The 21530-nt window shown below is 38.5% G+C and overlaps 1 protein-coding gene across 1 annotated transcript in view; it reads left to right on the forward strand.

Moving 5' to 3' along the window:
- The window catches only part of SYNE1 (spectrin repeat containing, nuclear envelope 1), a 570706-nt gene that overhangs the window by 165989 nt on the left and 383187 nt on the right, over window positions 1-21530 (forward strand). The window contains exons 12-16 of the mRNA XM_011996807.1: window positions 3511-3618; window positions 6740-6877; window positions 8458-8622; window positions 19491-19603; window positions 20144-20312. Coding sequence (XP_011852197.1) covers window positions 3511-3618; window positions 6740-6877; window positions 8458-8622; window positions 19491-19603; window positions 20144-20312 — 693 coding nt within the window. The remainder of the gene's footprint in view (window positions 1-3510; window positions 3619-6739; window positions 6878-8457; window positions 8623-19490; window positions 19604-20143; window positions 20313-21530) is intronic.

Below are 21530 nucleotides of genomic sequence, written 5' to 3' on the forward strand. Positions count from 1 at the left end.
AGGTCAGATGGGTCCGTAGAAAAGGAGGATTCAAAGGACTCAGAGCTTGGGGTGGAGGCTGAAGGAACAGACAGGAGAGAAAGAAGAAAGATTTGGGATGAGTTGCACTGGGAGCAGAGACTAGGGAGGGACTGATGAGTAAAAGAATGCCTGGACATCAGGCACCTCAGACCATTTGCCCATTTTTCGACAAAAATCATCCAGGTCTTGTAAGATGGAGAAATCAAAAGTGCTGTTTTCTGGCCATTTAGAACCATTGTTGAGTTAGTATTGGGGCCAAGCGGTGTTGCAGAGGAAAAGAAGGCATTTAGGTTTTAGGTCAGGTGTGAGATGAAGAGGTTTTAAGTTCTTGAGAACACAGGCTAAGGGAGAAGAAGGGGGAATGGAGGGTGGAAGCTTGCCCATAGTGAAGGAGGTAAGTGTAAAGTGAAAGGTAGAGACACAGAGAAGTGGGTGGTGAGCAGCCCTGAGCTGTAATGTGGGTGAGCAGCCAAAGCAGTCATCCCTGCAATTGACTTGCCACCAAGGGAATGTGGGTGAATGACCAAGGCAGGCATCCCTGTGGTGATCAGACACCAGTGGAATGTGGGTGAATAATCAGGCAGGCGTCCCCGCAGTGATTAAACACCAAGGGAAGCCTGTCTTCCCGAGTCCGTGACCCACACCGGAGTTTTGTGTCCACGGATAAAATGTGTCTCCTTTGTCTCTACTAGAGAGGAAAAACAGCTGGAATTGGAAGGAAAGGGAGATTGAAAGGTAGCGAGAGAGACTGGAGAAGGTAGTGAAAAGACCACTTACCTGATTTGAAATTGGTGAGTTGTTCCTTGGGCTGGCCTGAGAACCCGAGGTCATAGGTGGATCTCCTTACAGAGTGAGGGTGAGGACAAGGGACCGGTCTCCTGAAGGAGTCCCCCTGTCCTGGGCCTTCAGCACCAAATGTCACGTGCATCCGTGTGAAGAGACCACCAAACACACTTTGTGTGAGCAATAAAGCTTTTTAATCACCTGGGTGCAGGCAGACTGAGTCTGAAAAAGGAGTCAGCAAAGGGAGATAAGGGTGGGACAGTTTTATAGGATTTGGGTGGGTAGTGGAAAATTGCGGTCAAAGGGGGTTTTTCTCTTGTGGACAGGGGTGGGGGTTACAAGGTGCTCAGTGGGGAGCTTCTGAGATTCATTGTCCAGAAGTAGGAATTTCACAAGGTCAATTGGTCAGTTAGGGTGGGGCAGGAACAAATCACAATCATCAAATGTCATCAGTTAAGGCAGGAACCAGCCATTTTCACTTCTTTTGTGGTTCTTCAGTTGCCTCGGCCATCTGGATGTATACGTGCAGGCTTGGGCTCAGAGGCCTGACAAGGATTTTGTACAGCTGTCCCTAGATATTCACAAGTGATTGGTTCCAGGACCCCCCAAGATAGCAAAATTCATGTTGCTCAGATTCCTGATATAAAATAGCATAGTCTTTGCATTTAACTTACACATATCCTCCCATATACTTTAATCTCTAGATTATGTATGATACCTAACACAATGTAAATGCTATTTAAATAGTTGTTGGCCAGGCGCAGTGGCTCAAGCCTGTAATCCCAGCACTCTAGGAGGCCGAGATGGGTGGATCACGAGGTCAGGAGATAGAGACCATCCTGGCTAACACGATGAAACCCGTCTCTACTAAAAAAATACAAAAAACTAGCTGGGCGAGGTGGTGGGCACCTGTAGTCCCAGCTACTCGGGAGGCTGAGGCAGGAGAATGGCATAAACCCGGGAGGCGGAGCTTGCAGTGAGCTGAGATCTGGCCACTGCACTCCAGCCCAGGCGACAGAGCGAGACTCCGTCTCAATAAATAAATAAACAAATAAATAAATAAATAGTTATACTGTGTTGTATTTTGTTTGTATTATCTTTATTGCTGTATTGTTATTTTTATTATTTTCTGAATATTTTCAATCTGCTATTGATTGAATCTAAGGACACAGAGGGCTGACTTTATCACCCAAATGCATTTGGGTGAATATTAGTGCTGAGGTTGTCACAGGATCATAGAGAAGTGTTCTCAATATATGGTTCCTTCACCAGCAGCATCAGATTCACCTGGAACTTAGACATATGGATTTTTGGCTCTACTCTACATCTACTCAGCCAGAAACTCTGTCGGTGCTGCCCATCAATTTGTGTTTTTCTAAGCCCCTCAGATGATTCTAGTGTGTACTAAGTGTGAGAACCACTGGTATAGGAGACAGATGCCCTCACTCAGACTTCTGGGTTAGAAAAAGCTTCCTAGAGTAGGTTGTGCCTGAGCCGAGTTCTGAAAAAGGCATTATTCACGGGAAAATGTGGTAAGTGTTTAGGCAGAAGATGACTGCTTTTGCAAGACAAGAAAGTGAGAGAAGGCATGGATCATGAGAATGTGACAACCTCGGTACTAGACATGCTACACAGATTACCTCTAATTCTTATCAAAATCATTGAAAAGGTGCGTGATGATTCAACACACCGTGTAGTACATCCTGTAGTACAACAGTAAAGAGATTAAGAAAAAAAAAAAAAAAAAAGGACACACCAAGCTCACAGAGCTAATGCGTGGTAGAGCCAGAATTTGAAACCAGTTTGGCCTGTCTCCATAAGTGGCATTCTTTCCACTCTGAAATATCACCTGCCAAGGGGGACAGTCATTTTACCTGTGTCACAGCACTGTCAGCAGCGAGTGAGATGGTGGAGTTGAAAGCTGTTTTGTAAATGCCGAAAAACCATGTTCAGTATGGTTATGAATACTTGACGTTCTTATGAGACACTACATCTTGATGGAAAATCAGGATATTTTCACTAAATCAATGCTATTATATAATGGCGCTTGTCATTATTTGTGAAAATAAGTATGAAAATCCCAATTTTATTTTCCATTTTTGAGATGAGTAGTGACCTGGATACATTTATTCACCAAATAACTTGGTACATCTCTAAAAGGTATCATGTTCCCAGGGTCTGGGAATACCGTATTGAACCAGATAAATGTGTTTTCTTTCCACGTGGAGATTGTAATACCTAATATCAGTTTAAGTAGTAATATAGACAAGTCACCCAATGGTATTTTGGGTGTAACTCCTCAAATTCAGTCAAAATGAACCCCATCTAGAACTGTCCTCTGGGCTACCAATGGCCTTGGGTTAGGAAGCAACTTACAGGACTGTGTTTCTACTCCAGCTATGACTCTTATTTTTTGTGTACTTAGGAAATTCCCTCCTGGGCACATTTTCTTTATTAAATTAGTGTTACTTGGCCAAAAAAAAATGGAGTTGGTTAATTTCATTATTCAATAAGATAAGATATTTTTCTAGAGTTAACTTTTGCTTCTTACTGTCCTAAAGGTGTGGGGGTGAGGAGAAAGAAAATTTTTCAGAGACAGTTGGGACTTACTAAATATTAAGTATCTTCTAGAATCAGTCAGGTATTAATCAGCAATTAAATAAATGCACAGATACTAATAAAATTATAATGTCTCCCTGTTTCCAGAGAGAAGACAGGCTAATTTTGAAGGAAATGAAAGTTTGGATAGAACAATTTGAGAGAGATTTGACAAGAGCACAGATGGTGGAATCAAATTTACAGGATAAATATCAGGTAATGTATGGAAAAGCTTTTTGAATTCTTCAAAAGCTACTTTTGACTAAGATTTATATATGTCATTTGATCTCTGTTTAATGCTTCGGATTACATTAACGGGAAAAAGTCTTTAAAGACATAATATTCATTACCCTAAGTTTGCATATAATTTAATAATTGTATTTCTGATGTATGTAGATAGTCTTAAGTTGCATTGTATCCACACTATATATGGAGCACCGAGGCTTCATCACTTTCCCATAACTCGGTCTTATAGATGACTTGGAAAACAAATGTGGAGTCTTTGTGTTTATAGAACTCATGATCTTGTAGATGTCATCTAACACAAAAATCTACCAAGAACAAAGAGTTGAGTCAAATTGAAAATTACTATAAAATAAGCTGAATTTAATAAAGGATTGCAACATGAGTATTGGAGGTCCATTAAAGGGATCAGTTTCGGCTGCGACCTGCCTAGTCCAACACCACTGCATTCAAGTTGAGCTCAGTTTTTCCCCAGTCTGACTGCAGTGTCATTAATTGGACTTCTGCTTCCGATTTTCATTTCCAAGACACAAAACACAGTTTGTTCCCATTTAAAAAGTGTGATTTCAATAGCAAAGACACAGAATCAACCCAAATGCCCATCAGTGTAGACTGGAGAAATAAAATGTGGTACATATACACCATGGAAGACTAGGCTGCCATATAAAGGAACAAGATCATGCCCTTTGCAGGGACATGGATGGAATTGGAAGTCATTATCCTCAGCAAACTAATGCAGGAACAGAAAACCAAACCCTGCGTGTTCTCACTTATAAATGGGAGCTGAACGATGAGAACACATGGACACATGGAGAAACAACCCACATTGGGGCCTGTGTGGGAGAAGGAGAGCATCAGGAGGAATAGCTAATGGATGCTGGGCTTAGTACCTAGGTGATGGGTTGATCCGTGCAGCAAACCACTATGGCACATGATTACCTATGTAACAAATCTTCCTGGACATGTACCCTAGAACTTAAAACAAAAGTTGAAGAAAAAATAAAAATTAATAAAAATTTTGATTTATTTGATGCAGCATTATCACTTTTTCCAATGTAAAACATCACTCCATTTTAGTGGCAAAATTAAGTGTAGTATATTCTGAATTATATTCTGCAATATGTTCTACTCACCATCATATTTCAATCATTTCTGCTACAGAAAAAGGTCAGATAATGTGAGAACTTCAACATGGTAGACAAAAGATTTATCTATGGCATTAGTGATTTTGCATAATCGTATCTTTAAGATATGCCTGAATTTAGATGGATGATAGCATCAATATTATATTTGTCCAACTTAGCAAAGCAATAAATATGTGGTTAATATGCATGTACTCTTTTGCTTTGAAATTCAATGTGAGCTTTTTTCCCCAAAATAAAATTTTCTGGGCTGAGATCCATTAAAAAATGATTAAGCCAGTAAATGGAGAAAAGAATTGCAAGAACAGAGTGAATATACTTATTTAGTCGACTGATGAGGTTTAGGTTTGGCATCAATTATCAAAAAATAAATCCCAAGTTATAAAGCTACCTGTTACATAGATGCTAGTTGGTGAGGGAAATAAAGGCTTAGAAAAGCAAAAAACAGAAACACTCCTTTCAGTCCAAAGGTGATCACTAGTCTCTTAAAAATGGATTTAGAGACTACCTGAAATCTGAATTTAGGGAAAATTTCATTTCATCTTTATATTATGTGATCAGCATTTTAAATCTCTTTCAATCGATAGTAAATGCTGTATTTTCCAGTTTTTTCACTCAGAATCCTGTGGAATAAAATTTAAAAGTTGATTTTATGTTTTGGTTCATTTTTATTTTTTATTTATTTTATTATTTTTTTATTTTATATATTTTCTTAGACAGAGTCTCACTCTGTCACCAAACTGGAGTGCAGTGGCATGATCGTGATCTCAGCTCACTGCAACCTCTGCGTCCCAGGTTCAAGTGATTCTCCTGCTTCAGCCTCCTGAGTAGCTGGAACTACAGGCGTGCGCCACTACCCTCAGCTAATTTTTGTGTTTTTAATAGAGACGGGGTTTCACCATGTTGGCCAGGATGGTCTCAATCTCTTGACCTCGTGATCCGCTCACCTTGATCTCCGAAAGTGCTGGGGTTACAGGCGTGAGCCACCGTGCCCAGCCTATGTTTCGGTATTTTAAAAATTCCATTCAGTTAGAGAAAATGGAAGAAAAACTTGTAGGTAAAATTGTAGTTCACTATCTCCCCCCAGTGTTCTTCATGTGAATTTACATGTTTGTTTATAATTTTGAAATTCTTTTAGTTGTGTTATCTGCTAACTTTTGTGGGGCCATTCTCCTGTTCTGTAACATAACTGCACATTTTAATGATATTTTAATTTTATGTTTAGATTTGGAGTCACACTTTAGGATGCGTTAATTTAATTAATGTAAAATATAAAATTTCAAAAATTGTTTTAATGTTAGCATTAAGCTTATAGTTAAGTCTACATATAATAAATTGATGTCAACTGTACTGTGACATGCTTAATATTTTAATACCATGAAATTAAAGCAAAGGATTATCATATAAGCGTGGTCCCCTAAAGTAAACCTCTTTATGCAGGCTTACTTAAGCACAAATCTAGACAGCTTTCATTCTGCATTATTTCCATATATGCAATTTCTATTCGTAAATTGTTTGGTACTTGAAATAAAGCAACTATCTTGATTATTAGCTAAGATTTATACTCCTGTTTACTATGATCTCCTGACAAACGTATACTGGTACATAAATTACTTTACTGGAAATGAGAAATCCCAGGCTTTAGTCCTACCTCTACTACTTGTCCTTGGTAAGTCGTTTCTGGGCTTCAGGATAATAATGCATGTCTATGTTGTAGGGTGATGGGGAGAACCAGAGAGGATAATATGCAGAAAGCACTTAGCACAGGGTCAGGCTATGTCAGGGCTTGATGAATGACAGCTGCTATTAGTAACATAACTATCATTATTATTATCAGTAACATATATCGAGTGTTATCCAAATAGAAAAGGTTGTTATTTAGGAAATGTGCTTTCCTTTGCTTTTGCTGTTTTTGACTCATTGCCATACTGTTGCTGTTTTTCCTCTTTTAGTCATTTAAGCACTTCAGAGTTCAATACGAAATGAAGAGGAAACAGATTGAACATTTAGTACAACCATTACATAGAGATGGTAAATTGTCACTTGACCAAGCATTGGTAAAACAATCTTGGGATAGAGTGACCTCCAGGGTAAGTTCTTCCACAATTAGTTTTATTGGGGTTTAATAAATTCAGAAAAGAATATTTTTCATCATCTGTTTCTACACAGTGATATGACAACAGGTTCTACTGCCTCTGTCTGAGGCTAGAAAGACTTAACTAGGGGAGAATCTTTGCCTCCTTGTCTGGTTTTCCTGTAAGTTCATGGAAGTCTTTGGTTTAACAGCTATTTTCTTGCTTTGGCTTCCGTGTATGTGATATCAGCCATTGACTCGATGATAGATTAAAATCTTGAGACCATCTGAATCACTTCACACTTTACACAACTTCCTTCTGGGTGGTTTAGAAGAGGTGACTCTCTGGTCTTGTAGCAGATTCTCCAGAACGGAACCACGGCAACTCCTCGTATTCCAAAACCATGTTTCATCAAAGTTAATGACCTTCCTGTATTGACATACAGTTTTATATTCTTTCATTCAACATCTCTTTTTATCTGATTGATCACTCATCTGAAGGAAAACTGCTCAGTATCTTTCATATTCATATTCTTCATGCTTAAATACCAAGATTTCAAGCCCCCGGAACTCTTCTATCACTAATAAGAATATTTGTCTTGAACTTACCATATGTTCTTTATTTTTTTAATGTTATTTTTGAGATAGTGCCTTGCTCTGTCACCCAGGCTAAAGTACAGTGGCACAATCACAGCTCACTGCAGCTTCAACCTCCTCGGCTCAGGCAATCCTCCTACCTCAACCACCCGAGTATCTGGGACCACAGGCATGTACCTACCACCATGCTTGGCTAAATTTTTTTTTTTTTTTTTTGTAGAGATGAGATCTCACTATATTGCCCAGGCTGGTCTTAATCTCCTGGGTTCAAGCATCTCACCCATCTTGGCTTCCCAAATTTCTGGGATTACGAAAGTGAGCCACTGCACCCAGCCAAATTTTTTTTTGATAGTCTCATTTTTTTCTAGTGACTCCATTAAAGAATAGACTAGTTCCTAAGCACCTGCACTCATCCCACCTGGCATTCCAGTAAGCTAGGAAATGTGTCTGAGAATTGGGTAAAATGAAAGAGATGGAGAGAAGGGTAGACAATCATAGGATTATAGAAAGAATCTTTTAAATCCATCTTTGTCCAGAGCTGCTTAGATAATCCTCATTTTTCTGGACTTGTTCTGATCATGTGGGATTTAATGGGATTCTCATTCCGAAGACCAAGATACACATCAGCCAAGTATATAACTGCTGTGTCCTCCAAGCATGTCAGCAAACTTGATCCCTTCCCTTTCAGCAAAAGCCACACTGAAAGTCAGTGGGTGCTTTATGCTACTCCTGTAAGAGGAAAATTGCTTACACTTCTAATAATCTTCCATGTTTAAGATGTATTTTGAGTTTCCTCAAAATTTGCTTGTAACTGTAATTTTCTCCCCATCCCTAAAGTATCAAACTCAGAACACAGACATTTGCTTATTTGATATTTATTAACTTAGCCTGAAATCATTAACTTAAAGCTTTATGTATGGTTTACTATTATTTGGGGGTAATTTTATAAATTGTCATCTGTATTAAAGATATTTTACTTTTCTGCTTTTTAAATTTTAGCTCTTTGACTGGCATATACAGCTTGATAAATCTCTTCCTGCACCTCTGGGCACCATAGGTGCCTGGCTGTACAGAGCGGAGGTGGCCCTGAGAGAGGAAATAACCATTCAGCAGGTCCACGAGGAAACAGCAAACACGATACAACGGAAACTTGAGCAACATAAGGTAAAAATTCTGGTCAGAAAACCTTGCAGCATAACAGCCCTAGTGTGGTCTGGAGAGGTAGCCTAGTTACAACCTGACCTGTTGGGAACGCCGCAAGTATTCATTCTACATGATCAGAGATGTCACACCTTCTTAGAATTCTCTAATTTGAATGTTTCTTTCTTACACTGGTTAATGACAGTTCCAGTAGGTTGATTTCCTGAGATATTTTCCATACCTGTGTGGTGTTTTTTTCATCTGCAGCTCTCTTGGTTATTTCTGTTGTTATATGTTATTTTTCAAAAGATAAGCGCAGAGATGGTATGCGTCTACATAATAATGTGGCTGGCCTTGGCTCCAGACCTCATATCTGCCTCCATTCTCAAAGGAAGGCAGGCAAAAGTTCTTATGTCCTGGTGCTGTGGGGTGGGGGTAGAAGGAGTGGAGGCTGTAGGAAGTGGTGGAGTTAGGGTTTGATGGTCTCTTAGTCATTTGGGACATTTTAAACTGAATATATGATCAGTTGTGTATGGTATAGTTTCCAATATACTTTCTCTTTGTGTTTTGTGATACTACAGGCCTAACTAAAATTGCTGTTTTTCATTAACATCACATTAACGCAATCTTGCATTTTATGCATTTGAATTCGTATACTTCATTTTCTGTAGTGTGGTGGGGTATTACTGCATAGGTGAAAAACAGAGATTTCTGCTCCTGACTACACATGGGCAATATATAGCCCCTATATATTTTCTGCCAAATTATTGATATTTTAAAAAAAATTACTCCAAGGAAATATACTGTTCTATATCTAGACAAAATCATAAAGCAAATCTACGACAGATTTTATTTTATGCCTCTCTGAGGCTTTACTTTTGGAGCTAGAGATACAGAGACACAGAGATACGATGCCATTGCCAATCTTGGCAGTTTCAACTCAACAGACTCAACCTCAGACAAACTTATTGAACCCAATGGCCACAGCAAGATTTGATGGTCTGCAGAGGCCGTCACTCAGGGTCCTGCCTCCATTTCTTCTTGGCCTTTTCCAATACTCAGTGCCTTTGGACACTTTTAAAGTTGCTGATCATCTCTTAGCTCCTCTCCTCCCCTAACCAGCAACACAGACAAACACACACACTAAACTCTCTGTCATCTGACTTCTCAGATGCCATGACTTTGGGATCTTCTTCATCTGTGCAGATACTCACATATAAAAGCTGGGCCTGCTTGTCTGTGCCTTAGTGCCCTAATGTGGGGGCAGCTATGCCGTAAGGGACCCAGAGTTCAGGCCTCATATGAGATCAAGTCACAAGAATTTTCCTGGGATTGAATCAGGTTAAGGTTTCTCAAAAGCATAGAAACACCTGGGCCATGTCAATTCTGAGACCACCCCAGTATATTAAAAATGGAGGAAAGTGTGAAAACAATATTACACAAACAATAACATCTTTAACAAATTAGCAATTAAGCCTATATAACATACAATAATTTTTTTCATGTAAAACTTTTTAATTTAAACTTTTTTTTTTACCTTAACTGGCATTTATTTATTAATTTTTAAATTTTAGATTCAGAGGGTACGTGTGCATGTTTGTTACATGAGTATGTTGCATAATGGTGGCGATTAGGATTCTAGTGTACCTGTTACCTACATATGAAACTATTTTAATTGACATAAATATTTGATACAAAAGAAGTCACTTTAGAATTTTAAATGAAATGTACAATGTATAGTAATTGGGAGTTAAATACATTAATTCAGCAAATAGGCATGGTAGCAAATATTCCTACTACGTGCAGGTCTTCAGCTCCAGGACAACAGGTGAGGGGCACAGACAAGGTCCAGGCATTTGTGGTGCCTCCAATCTAGAGGTCTGAGAAACATCTACACAGTTGTTCTTTATATAATACCCTTAACTTTGACTTCAATGTCCCACCATAGAGAAAATGTCTGACAATATAACTGCTATTTACTAGTTAATTATAACGCTTTGTAAAAATGTTAATTGAAGGCACATTATAGACAGTAACATCTCCTATGGGGGAGTGAGTCCTAAGTTGGCCAATGCACATGCTGTCTGCATGTTTCCATGGCTATATGATTTCAGGCCCTTCATGAGCCCTTCTAGCTCCCTTGAGAGACAGAATGAGAGACAGACCCTGTGCCAGCCCCCAAGAATACAGCTAGAACAATCTCTCTGCCAAAGGCTAGTGAAGAAGGCATACAAACCAGAAATGAAGTGAGTGGATCAGGGAGAGATAGAGGGGCAGGAGTTGGAGAAAATGGTTATCTGAGGCAAACAAACAAACAAAAACCCAGAAAGGGCTAGACTTAAGAGAAAACCAAGGAATGTAATAAAGAGATAAAACTAAAAAGCAGAGGTAGGTAGGGGCTCAGGCCAGGTTCAAGGTGAATATTAGAATGATCTTTTTATTGAGGTAGGAACTTTTGCTAGGCCTGGGCATGGGTACTTAAAGTAGCTCATAAAACAATTAAATTGTCAATTTTAAGATCAATTCTCATTTATTGAAAAATATATATTAGAAGACTATAATAAGCTAAGCTTTGAGGGTGAAAAGTTTGAATTATTATTATTATTATTGTTGAAATGGAGACTCGCTTTTTCGCTCCCAGGCTGGAGTGCAATGATGCGATCTCAGCTCACTGCAACCTCTGCTTCCCAGGTTCAATTGATTCTCCTGCCTCCGTCTCCCATGTAGCTGGGATTTCAGGCACCTGATACCACGTCTGGCTAATATTTGTATTTTTAGTAGAGATGGGGTTTCACCATGTTGACCAGGCTGGCCTCGAGCTCCTGACCTCAAGTGATCCACCTGCCTCAGCCTCCCAAAGTGCTGGGATTACAAGTGTGAGCCACCACGCTTGGCCAAGTTTGACTTATTAAAACAACTAAAAATTCTAAGTTTCCTCAATGGCACTAACTCAGTCCCTCGATTTGATGTAACACCTCTATGCTGGTATATTGGGCTGACTTGAAGATGCAATAAATTGGGGAAATCACAATTTAGGACTCACTGATGCATGACCAAAATGTTTGGGAATATTGTCTTCCCATCTTGGTCTAAAAAGTAATTCTGATTTTTGTCGAGAAAACTTGAACAGGCTATCAAAGTTGCAATGCTTGTTTTTTTTCATTCCTTTTTCATTCTTCACAACTTTTTAAAAAACACCACCATTTTCAACACTTAATGCATAGGCAATGCTTGCAAGTTGGATTCAGATCAATTTTTAAATGTGTGTATCCAAGAGTTCACTTTGTGAATGGTTCTGCCAATGGTTTTGTTTTACTATTTCTGAAAAATTAACATATATATGTATGTATATATTAGAACATATTTATTCTGCAAAACATAGTGTACCTGTATTATCTCTTCTATTTTCCAGTTACCCTAATGTTCAGTTATCTATAAAAATAACAATAACCACAGCTAACTATTATGGAGGACTTAACCATGTTTCAGTCCTTAACCATGTTAAGTGTTTGATTTTTACCAAACACTTAACATGACGGATGTGAGATAGGTATTATTGTCCTCTTTTGCTGATGAGGAAACTGTAGGCAGAGAGAGGTTAAGTGACTTGCCCAAGGTCACATAACTGATGATCCAGGTTGTCTTCAGCACTAGGCTTAAAACGTGACCACAAAGCTATTGCTTATCATACTTGTAAAGTGATTATACTGACTAATTTATTATTCTTAGTATTGATTTGGCAAAGTAAGACTTTCAGTCATAAGGAATCGTGAAAGTAGCCATCAGGCTGTGCCACCTGCTACACATCCTTACTGCAGTTACCAACCGTACCTAGGTCACTTTCCATCCCTTCTTGAAGATTTTATTTCCCGGATGACAATGCATGCCATAATTCTTAATAACTTCAATAACCCAGAGACGATCCTCCCAATATCGTGACCTCTCAGGTTCTTGACCTCCTCTTCCCCCAGGATCCTGTCCGACACCCAACCCTAGCCACTCACTCCACAGTCATAGCCTAGAGTGCTCATCACCAGCAAATGAGACCCCTCCACAAGCTCTTTGTCAAGTGCCTTCCTCTCCAGTCAGACAAGGCTTCATCTCCTCTGTGCCCTATAATCTGTTACCCTACCATCTTTTCACTGCATCCTGTTCTCTTTACCACCTCCCTTTGTGCTCTGCTTAAATGCAATATAAAAGCCCCACTTGTCCACATCCTCGCTTGCCTTGTCCACATTTCACTTTGTTTTACTGTCCTGGTAAAAACACGATGCCGGTGAAAGCCAGCTCTCTGCCTAGTTGATGCCCACACACTCCAGTCAGATGTAGCTGACTGTGGCTGGAGAAAAACACACCCCCAGGCTCGATGACTAACCCAAGTGGGCCCTTAATGGTGCCTGGCAATCAGAAGGCATTTCCCGACTCCATTCCCTTTTCATTTCTGGGACAACTATTTCATATCTTGTCTCTTCAAACCTTCCACACCTCCTCCCCATCCTCACTCTTAGCTGATGACATTACTTCCTTTTTCTTTGAGAAAATAGAAGCAATCAGAAAAGAATTTCCACCAGCTCCCACGGCCACATCAACCCACCTACTTACATCTGTGCCCGAATACGCGCTCTTCACTTCTGTTACTATGGGTGAACCATCTGTGCTCTGGGCCGAGGCCAACCTCTCTATGTGTACATTAGATCCCACCCTCTCTCCAAAAGGTAATTCCTGTCCTTCCTCCCTTCTATATTTTTTTCTCTTTCTTTCTTTGTTGGAGTTTTCTCATCCACATACAAATATACTGCCATTAACTCATTTTAAAAAGTCTTTTTCTTAGCCCCACTTCCCCTTCCAGCTACTGTCCAAGTTTCTTCCTTCCTTTTACAGCAAAGCTCTTTGAGAGAGTTGGCTCTGTTCTCTTTCTTCTTTCTAAATTCCCTTCTCTCATTCTTTCTAAAAACCATTCCAATCAAGCTTTTTTCTTGCCATCTACCATGCCACGTTTACCAGATTTTGCCTCATTCCTCACCCAACGGCCAGTTCTCAGTCTTCTTACCTCACCTGTCACAAACATTTCCCTTAGTTATCCCTTTACCCTTGAAAGACTTTCTTTCGGGCATGGCAGCTCATACTTGTAATTCCAGCATGTTGAGAAGCCAAGGCAGGAGAAGCACATGAAGCCAGAAGTTTGAGACCAACCTGGTCAACCAAGCGAGACCCTGTCTTTACAAAAAATAAAAAAATAAAAAATTAGTCAGGCATAGTGGTGTATGCCTGTAGTCCCAGCTACTCGGGAGGCTGAGGCAGGAGGATCGCTTGAGCCCAGGAGTTAAAGGCTGCAGTGGGTGACTTATGATTGTGCCACTTGTAATTTCCTTCCTACTCCCCTGGCTGTACCTTTCTGGTCTTCCCTATTCTTTCAACAAATATCTGTTGAGCTTTCTCAGTGTGCAAAGCAGTGTTTTAGGCATTTGTGATACATCTGTAAGCAAAACAGACAAAAATCCCTTCCCTTAGATAACTTACCTTCTAGGGAGAGGAGGCAGAGAAAATTAATAAACATAAAAAATAAGTAAATTTAGGTTAGAAAGTAAAAGGACAGGGGAAATTAGGTCTCGTCGCAATTTTAAATAGGGTTGTCAGTGAAGCCTCACTGGAAAGATGACATCAAATAGGCAAGCACATTCCCTACCTTGAGGTCTTTACCTTTGCCATCCTTCTGGAATGTTCTCATCCCTCAGTCTGAAACATCCTCTTACTGATATTCCTGTTACATTCTTCATCTCTTTAAGGCCTTTACTAAAAGATCCCCTCTTCGTCAACCCTTTTCTGGACATCTCTTTTGAAATTACAACTTCTCCCAAACTCCCCTTCTCCTTTCCCATTTGATGTTTCTCGTTAGCATTTATCATCACCTCGACTGTTACCTGTTTTAATCATTTACCTTATCTTTTGCTTGATTTTCTGCACTATAATGTCAACTCTATGAAAGTGGGAATTGTTGCTTTTTTTCACTGTTGTCTCCCCATATTCAGGCTCTCAAAATTGCGATTGGGTCAATATTGATAATGCATACTTTCTAAAAATGTGTGCATTTGACTAAGTCTTCAGAATTATTGGCATAAAATAGTTCAAAATACTGTTTTATATATTTTGTGGTATTTTCTGTGCCTGTATATTTTCCCCAATATTGTTTCTTTGAACCGCCTCACTTTCCTTAATCACACTTTGGCATTTGCTCTACAATGTTCTAACCTTCTTTTTTCATCCATTTTCTTTTCTGCTTGCTTTCTTCTCTCTCTCTCTCTCTTTCTCTCTATCTTTCTTTCTTGGTTTTTTTTTTTTTTTTTTTTTTTTGAGATAGGGTCTGGCTCTGTTGCCCAGGTGGGAGTGTAGTGGTGTGGTCATGGCTCACTGCAGCCTCTGCCTCCCAGGATCCAGTGATCCTTCCACCTTAGCCTCCTGAGTAGGTAGGACTTCAGGCATGGGCCACCACAGCTGACTAATTTTTGTATTTTTTTGGAGAGATAGGGTTTCACTGTGTTGCCCAGGCTGGTCTCAAACTCCTGGGCTCAAGTGATCTGCCCACCCTCCTAAAGTGCTGGAATTACACGCATGAGCCATAGCACCCAGCCCCATTTTTTTCCCCCAAAAGAATGACAGTATTTTCATGATATGGCTGCTGTGTGAGAATATACTGGGTTAGGAATGGAGACCAGAAGCCAGGGTACCGTTTCAATCATCCAGTTTGAGTGCCTTGAACGAAGGAAGTAGCTGTAGAGATAGTGAGAAATGGACAGATTCTGAATACATTTTGAGGGCAGAACAATTTTCAGCATTAGATGCATACTGTGAAAGAACAAGAGTCATAAATGACACTATGATTTGGGGGCTATGCAAGTGAAAAAACAGAGTTTCTATTGATTAAGAATAGGAGACAATGAAGTGACTCTGGGAGGAAAGCTAAGGAATTCAGTTTGGGGCATGTTGAGTCTTTTTCTCACCCAAGAGGACATGTGGAGTAGGCAATAGGTAAGAGAGCTCAGGAAAGAAGTACAGCCTGGAGATAAAAAATCAGAGTCATTCGCATCTAGAGGGATGTTTAAAGCTCTGAGACTGGAGAAATTAAGTAAAGAAGTATATACAGAGAAGAGAAAGGGACCAAGGTCTGATCTTGGAGGGAATCCAGTATTAAGAGATTGAAGAGTAGAAAAGCCAGTAAAAGTCTGAGAAGGAGCAACCAGTGAAGTTGGAGGAAATCCAGCTACAGTGTTTTCTTAGAAGCCATGGGAAGCAAATGTATGGAGGATAGGGTATTTTCAGAAGAATCGCCACAGTGATCCTTAAAATGCAGCTGAGATAATTCCACCAACCTGCTCAAAATTCCCAGCTGACTTCCATTATCAAAACACCACAAGTTCTTATAAAGACCATTCCTGCAGCCTTTTCCCTTCTTTACCCAACAACCTGCTATAACACTTGCCTCCTTTGCTCTATCTCATTTAGAGAGGCATGTTGATAAACCCCACAGTGATGTTGATGGTTCAGGTTCTCCTTACAGTTCCATTAGTTTTTGCTGTATATATTTTGAAGTTTAATGGGCATGTTCAAGTTCAGGAATAATATGCCTTCTAGTAAGTTGAAAGTTCAATCTTTATGCAATTAATTATAGATGGTTTCCAACTTATAGTGATTCAACTTACAATTTTGACTTTACAATGGTGCAAAAGCAATATACATTCAGCAGTGACATGTGATATGATATTCTTAAGTGAGGTATTAAACATTTTATTATAAAATTCGGCTTTATGCTAGATAATTTTGCCAAATTGTAGGCTAATGTGAGTGTTCTGAGCACATTTAATGTCGGTGAAGCTGAGCTATAATGTTTGGTTGGTTTAAGTGTATTAAATACATTTTTGACTTAACAATATTTTCAACTTACAATGAGTTTTATTGGGACACAACCCCATGGTGAGTCAAGGAGTGTCTGTACTTACAATGCTTCTGTTCTGAAATCCATTTTGTCTGATATTAATACATTTATATCAGATTTCTCTTAGTATTTGCCTGACATGTGTTCCATTTTATTAATTTTAACCTATCCATGTTCTTAATGATTAGGTGTATCTTTTGTAAAAAGAAGATAGTTCTATTTCGTTTGTTTGTCCAGTCTGATAATCTCTGTCTTTTAACTAGTAAATTTCTACTTTATTCGCATTTATTTATTATTATTGATATACTTGAATTTGTTTCTGGCATCTGAGTCTTTGCTTTCTAATTGTTCTACTTTTTCTTCTTTTCTACTTTCTTGCTATTTATAAGTTGATTAAGGAGGTTTTGTTTTTGTCTCCTTACTCATTTTTCTTATTCCATGGTTTTATTTCTACTAGCATGAAAGTTATAAACTCTGGTTGTACAGTATGATTGCCCTCGAAATTTGACCATAGATACTTAACAAAATTGAAAGTTAATCAATATCTAAACCTCCTCTTAATCAATATAAGGAATTATGAATACTTTAGCCAAACCACTCTCCTTTTTATATTTCACATTGTTGTCAAGTATTAAATTATTGACATTTTTCTAGCATGATAAGTTTGTTGTTTCTGCTGGTTCTCACTCATGGTGGCTTGTTTCCTGTGGTTGGTAATCTCTGCTTTCCTCCTGTTATATTTGCATTTGCTAATAACCTGGTCATGTTAGCCCTCATTGAGGGTTCTGACTAAATGGAGGGGAACTCGTTTCAGTGTCCTCACCCTGTTCACATTCTAAGACTCAGTCTCTCTTAGCAATGGTGTAGATATTTGTCCAGGACAATCTAGATTTTTCTATTTGTTTTTTGCCTACAGATCTGTGATCTAATTTTTGGGTCATGTTTTACTGAGAATAGGGAACTAAAATATTTCACTTACTTCCTATGTACCCAGCAAGGTGAATTAAAATCATATATTTTGCCCAGCATCTAGCTGCTTTATTGTGAAAAGGCCTTTCAGAGGAATCAGTGACATCATGCCAACTGACGAAGTTCCTTTTTATTTTTATTTTTTGAGATGGAGCCTTGTCCTGTTGCCCAGGCTGGAGTGCAATGGCGTGATCTCGGCTCACTGCAACCTCCACCTCCCAGGTTCAAGGAATTCTCCTGCCTCAGCCTCCCAAGTAGCTGGGACTACAGGTGCACGCCACCATGCCTGGCTAATTTTTGTATCTTTTGTAGAGACAGGGTTTCACTATGTCGGCCCAGGCTGATTTCGAACTCCTGATCTCATGATCCACCAGCCTCGGCCTCCCAAAGTGCTTATTACAGGCATGAGCCGCCGTGCCCAGCCTAAGAAGTTCTTTTATCATATGTGTGAACATGCTTTTGTTTGGGTAGCTTGTAAAGACTTTTTCAACATAGTAGATATTTTAAAACTGTCACAGATCAGAGCTAGCTGGGGTGATAACTCCAAGTGTGCCCTGCAGTCACTTGGGAAAGTTTCAGCGCAACCACAAGCTACAGCAATGTGTCTGCATGTGATAAAGGAATTAGAGCGCGGCTAGAACACTCATCATCAATAATTGCTCTAAGAACACCCGCTTGTTCCCTGCCCTCCCGTGATGAGTTCTTGGCTTCACATAGTACCCTCCCTTGAGGCCACGGGAAGCAAACGTATGGAGGATAGGGTCTTTTCAGAAGACTCGCCACAGTGATCCTTAAAATGCGTGACTTGTGAATATCTCTGCGCTTACCTACAGAATCGAAGCAGGTCAAAATGTGATCATAGCAAAATATATCAGGATTGAAATCGTTTGGCCCTAAGGTTTTTCTACCGTGTTAAAATGTCATATGTGGACAATCATATACAAACCTTAACATTTTGATTTATAATAGAAAACTCTTCACTTGCCCCATAGTCAAGTGTGTCTCTTTTGATTTTAGGCTGATTTTGCTGCTAATTTCTCCAATTAATCCACTAAATTTTGGTATGAGATAAAAATATTCATTTTAATGTATTATTTTGGTGGCCTAATGTCTTACTTTTTCAATGAGTGACGCATTGTTAAGTACTGTCTTTATTCTGCCATCAGGACACAAACTAAGCTCTAGAAATTAAGGCATGAATCTCCCTTCACCTAACTCCTTTTTGCTTCTTCTATGTGAGAAATGAGTGAGGGAGTGTAAAATACATATACACCTTTTTAGAAATTAGTTTGTAAGTGATGAAAAACACAGCAAACAAATCAAAGCAGATTCAAATTAACCTAAATAAATAAATCAAACCTGTGGAGTTCTATGCAGTCTATAATGAATATTTATTAACATCACATTTAATCTTCCCACTGTGTTACCTATGGGGTATTCCCTGCACTTGTTTGAAATTTTCTAATCAAAAGGGTATTTCAAAATATATTGTAATATGATTGACTTACTTTAGATGGCAAGCAAATATCACTTTATAATAGTGTGCATGCATTCAAAATAAAATAACAGTAGAAAACCTAATCTCTTTTGCCATTAAAGGTTTCAATTTGTCTTGCTTAGTTTTAAGCTTTTAAAAACCAACATATCCAAAATCAAGAAAGGCGAAAAATACTAAAATCATTTCATAGCAGTAATTACATTTTCCATGGGATCATGTGCCTTTAAAACGTCTGAATGCATTGCTGTGCAAGTGTCATGTGTGTTTAAAAGATGCATAATTATTAGATGCAGTTCCAGCATAGTGTTTTAAGTACAAGCACCCAGCTCCTGTTGAAGGTAAGAGCCTTTGACAGGCACCAAGCTGCCTCTGAATGTGGCAACAGGATCAAATTGTTGAATACATTGACTCATCGGTGCAGGCTGGAAATTATGCTTCTTAGCCCTCTGTGAAACATGTTTTTCATTTTTTATTTTTTTTTAAACTGTATCTTAGGATCTGCTTCAAAACACAGATGCCCACAAAAGAGCATTCCATGAAATCTACCGGACCAGGTCTGTTAACGGGATTCCAGTGCCACCTGATCAATTAGAGGACATGGCCGAGAGGTAAGAGAATATCTGCATTTAAATGAAATCTCTTTTTAAAACGCTAGGTGGATGTTTTTTACATGTCTTTTTCCTTTTTTCATGATTTTTTTTTTTTAACAGAGGCGCCTGCCTTTGGTAAATAGAAAGTGGGCTCCCATAAGACTTGCTAAGAATGCCACCATTCTAATGTATTATTAACTGAAAAGAGTGAACCTGAATTTATCCACAGCATGGAAATCACAGAAATGGTTTCTTCAGAGGCTGTATTTTTGTTCAGTACTGTAAGGAACATTATGTAATATTGCAAAAACAGCTTATAAAAGAAACAGACGAGAGATGTGTTGGCAGGGGAAAGAACTAAATCGAATATTTCAATCATTCATGTTTTGCTTTTAAATCCAGAGCTAGAAAAGGAATCAGAGCTCCAGAAAATGATCAGCCAGAGTTAGAAGAGCTTGTGGCTGCATTCTATTTAAGGCTGACATGTAACAGGTTAAGTAAGCATCGGTTCTGTTACTATTAGTTACATTCTCTAAATTCTCTCTGTTTTATTTCTAGGTTTCATTTTGTTTCCTCCACATCGGAGCTACACCTAATGAAAATGGAATTTTTAGAATTAAAGTACCGTCTGCTTTCACTGCTGGTTCTTGCAGAGTCAAAGCTGAAGTCTTGGATCATTAAGTACGGGAGGAGAGAGTCAGTGGAGCAGCTTCTACAAAACTACGTGGTGAGTCCCCGGTGCTTTGACAGAGAATTCCGATGAGCCATGAATTTAGCAACACAGTTCAGTTTCTTTGATGCTGTTACTTTAATCTTGAATTTAAACATAATGATAGCTGTGTGTTAAATGGGTTAGATATAAGTTTATGAGCTTTTCGGAATTATCTGAAATCTAAACTTATTTCTTTGGAATTGTATTATTTAAAATCCCCTAGTTCAGTTAAGTTTAATGCTTTGCTGCATTAATCATATGAGACCATCCTGACTGGCTTTATTGATTTTTTAAAAAAGTTTTTGTATTGCATACCCACATTTTTTATTGGAGGTCACCATTTCAACTACATTAAAATACTTAAAGATTGACTACCTGTCTTTTAAAATTCAACTATGACTAGTTTAGAACCATTCTCAAGTGTCCAAATGGGAACTATCTATTTTTTTAGATTGTGTCCTCTGTGTCTTTTTTTATCGTCATTCCCTGAGCTTCATTGCCCCTTGTGTGCACCCAGGAAGAGTAACATTTTGTCTATGAATCTGTGTACCAACTTAATTTTTAAAGATTATCTCATATTTTGGGCTATCAATATAGATAATTCTCTGTTTACTAGAATCATAGACCTGCATTGATGAAAGAATTCGTTTGCTCTGTAACTAGCAGTTTTCACTTACATGTAATTGGTGTATTATACTTACTAAAGACAGGTTATTTCTTAGTTAATTACACATGCCCCTCCTACAAATTAATTTTCAATGCAAATTTGCTCATAAAATTAATGTTAATAGAGTATCTTAGTCTTGTACTGTTTCATTTATGTTTAAACACAAATTCTATGATAAATCAATGAACTTTTAAAATATAAACCCATTTATAACTTGATTAGTCACAGTGACTCTATAACATGTTCTGCTTGAAATACTTATTGAAACCGTATTTTCACTGAAGCATCTTAGAACCGTAATCTATTTTGCTACAATTTAATTTCATTTTCTATGATGAGTGAACAACATATAGTTGAGAAAAAAAAAATGATTTAACTGCTTTACAGTAAAATCTTTCCCTAGATTTACTAAAATTGTCTAGGAAACATTTGTTCCAAAATGCAAAGTCTGTTATGTTCCTTAATTCATTTTTAGTTATTCTGGAAAGTTATGAAAAAACTTGATTTTTAACTTCAAGCAATTACGTTAGTTCTTCAAATATGAAATACAAATGCATGTATATTTT

This window comes from Mandrillus leucophaeus, unplaced genomic scaffold (assembly GCF_000951045.1).
Source record: "Mandrillus leucophaeus isolate KB7577 unplaced genomic scaffold, Mleu.le_1.0 Scaffold524, whole genome shotgun sequence".
NCBI classification, from domain to species: domain Eukaryota; kingdom Metazoa; phylum Chordata; class Mammalia; order Primates; family Cercopithecidae; genus Mandrillus; species Mandrillus leucophaeus.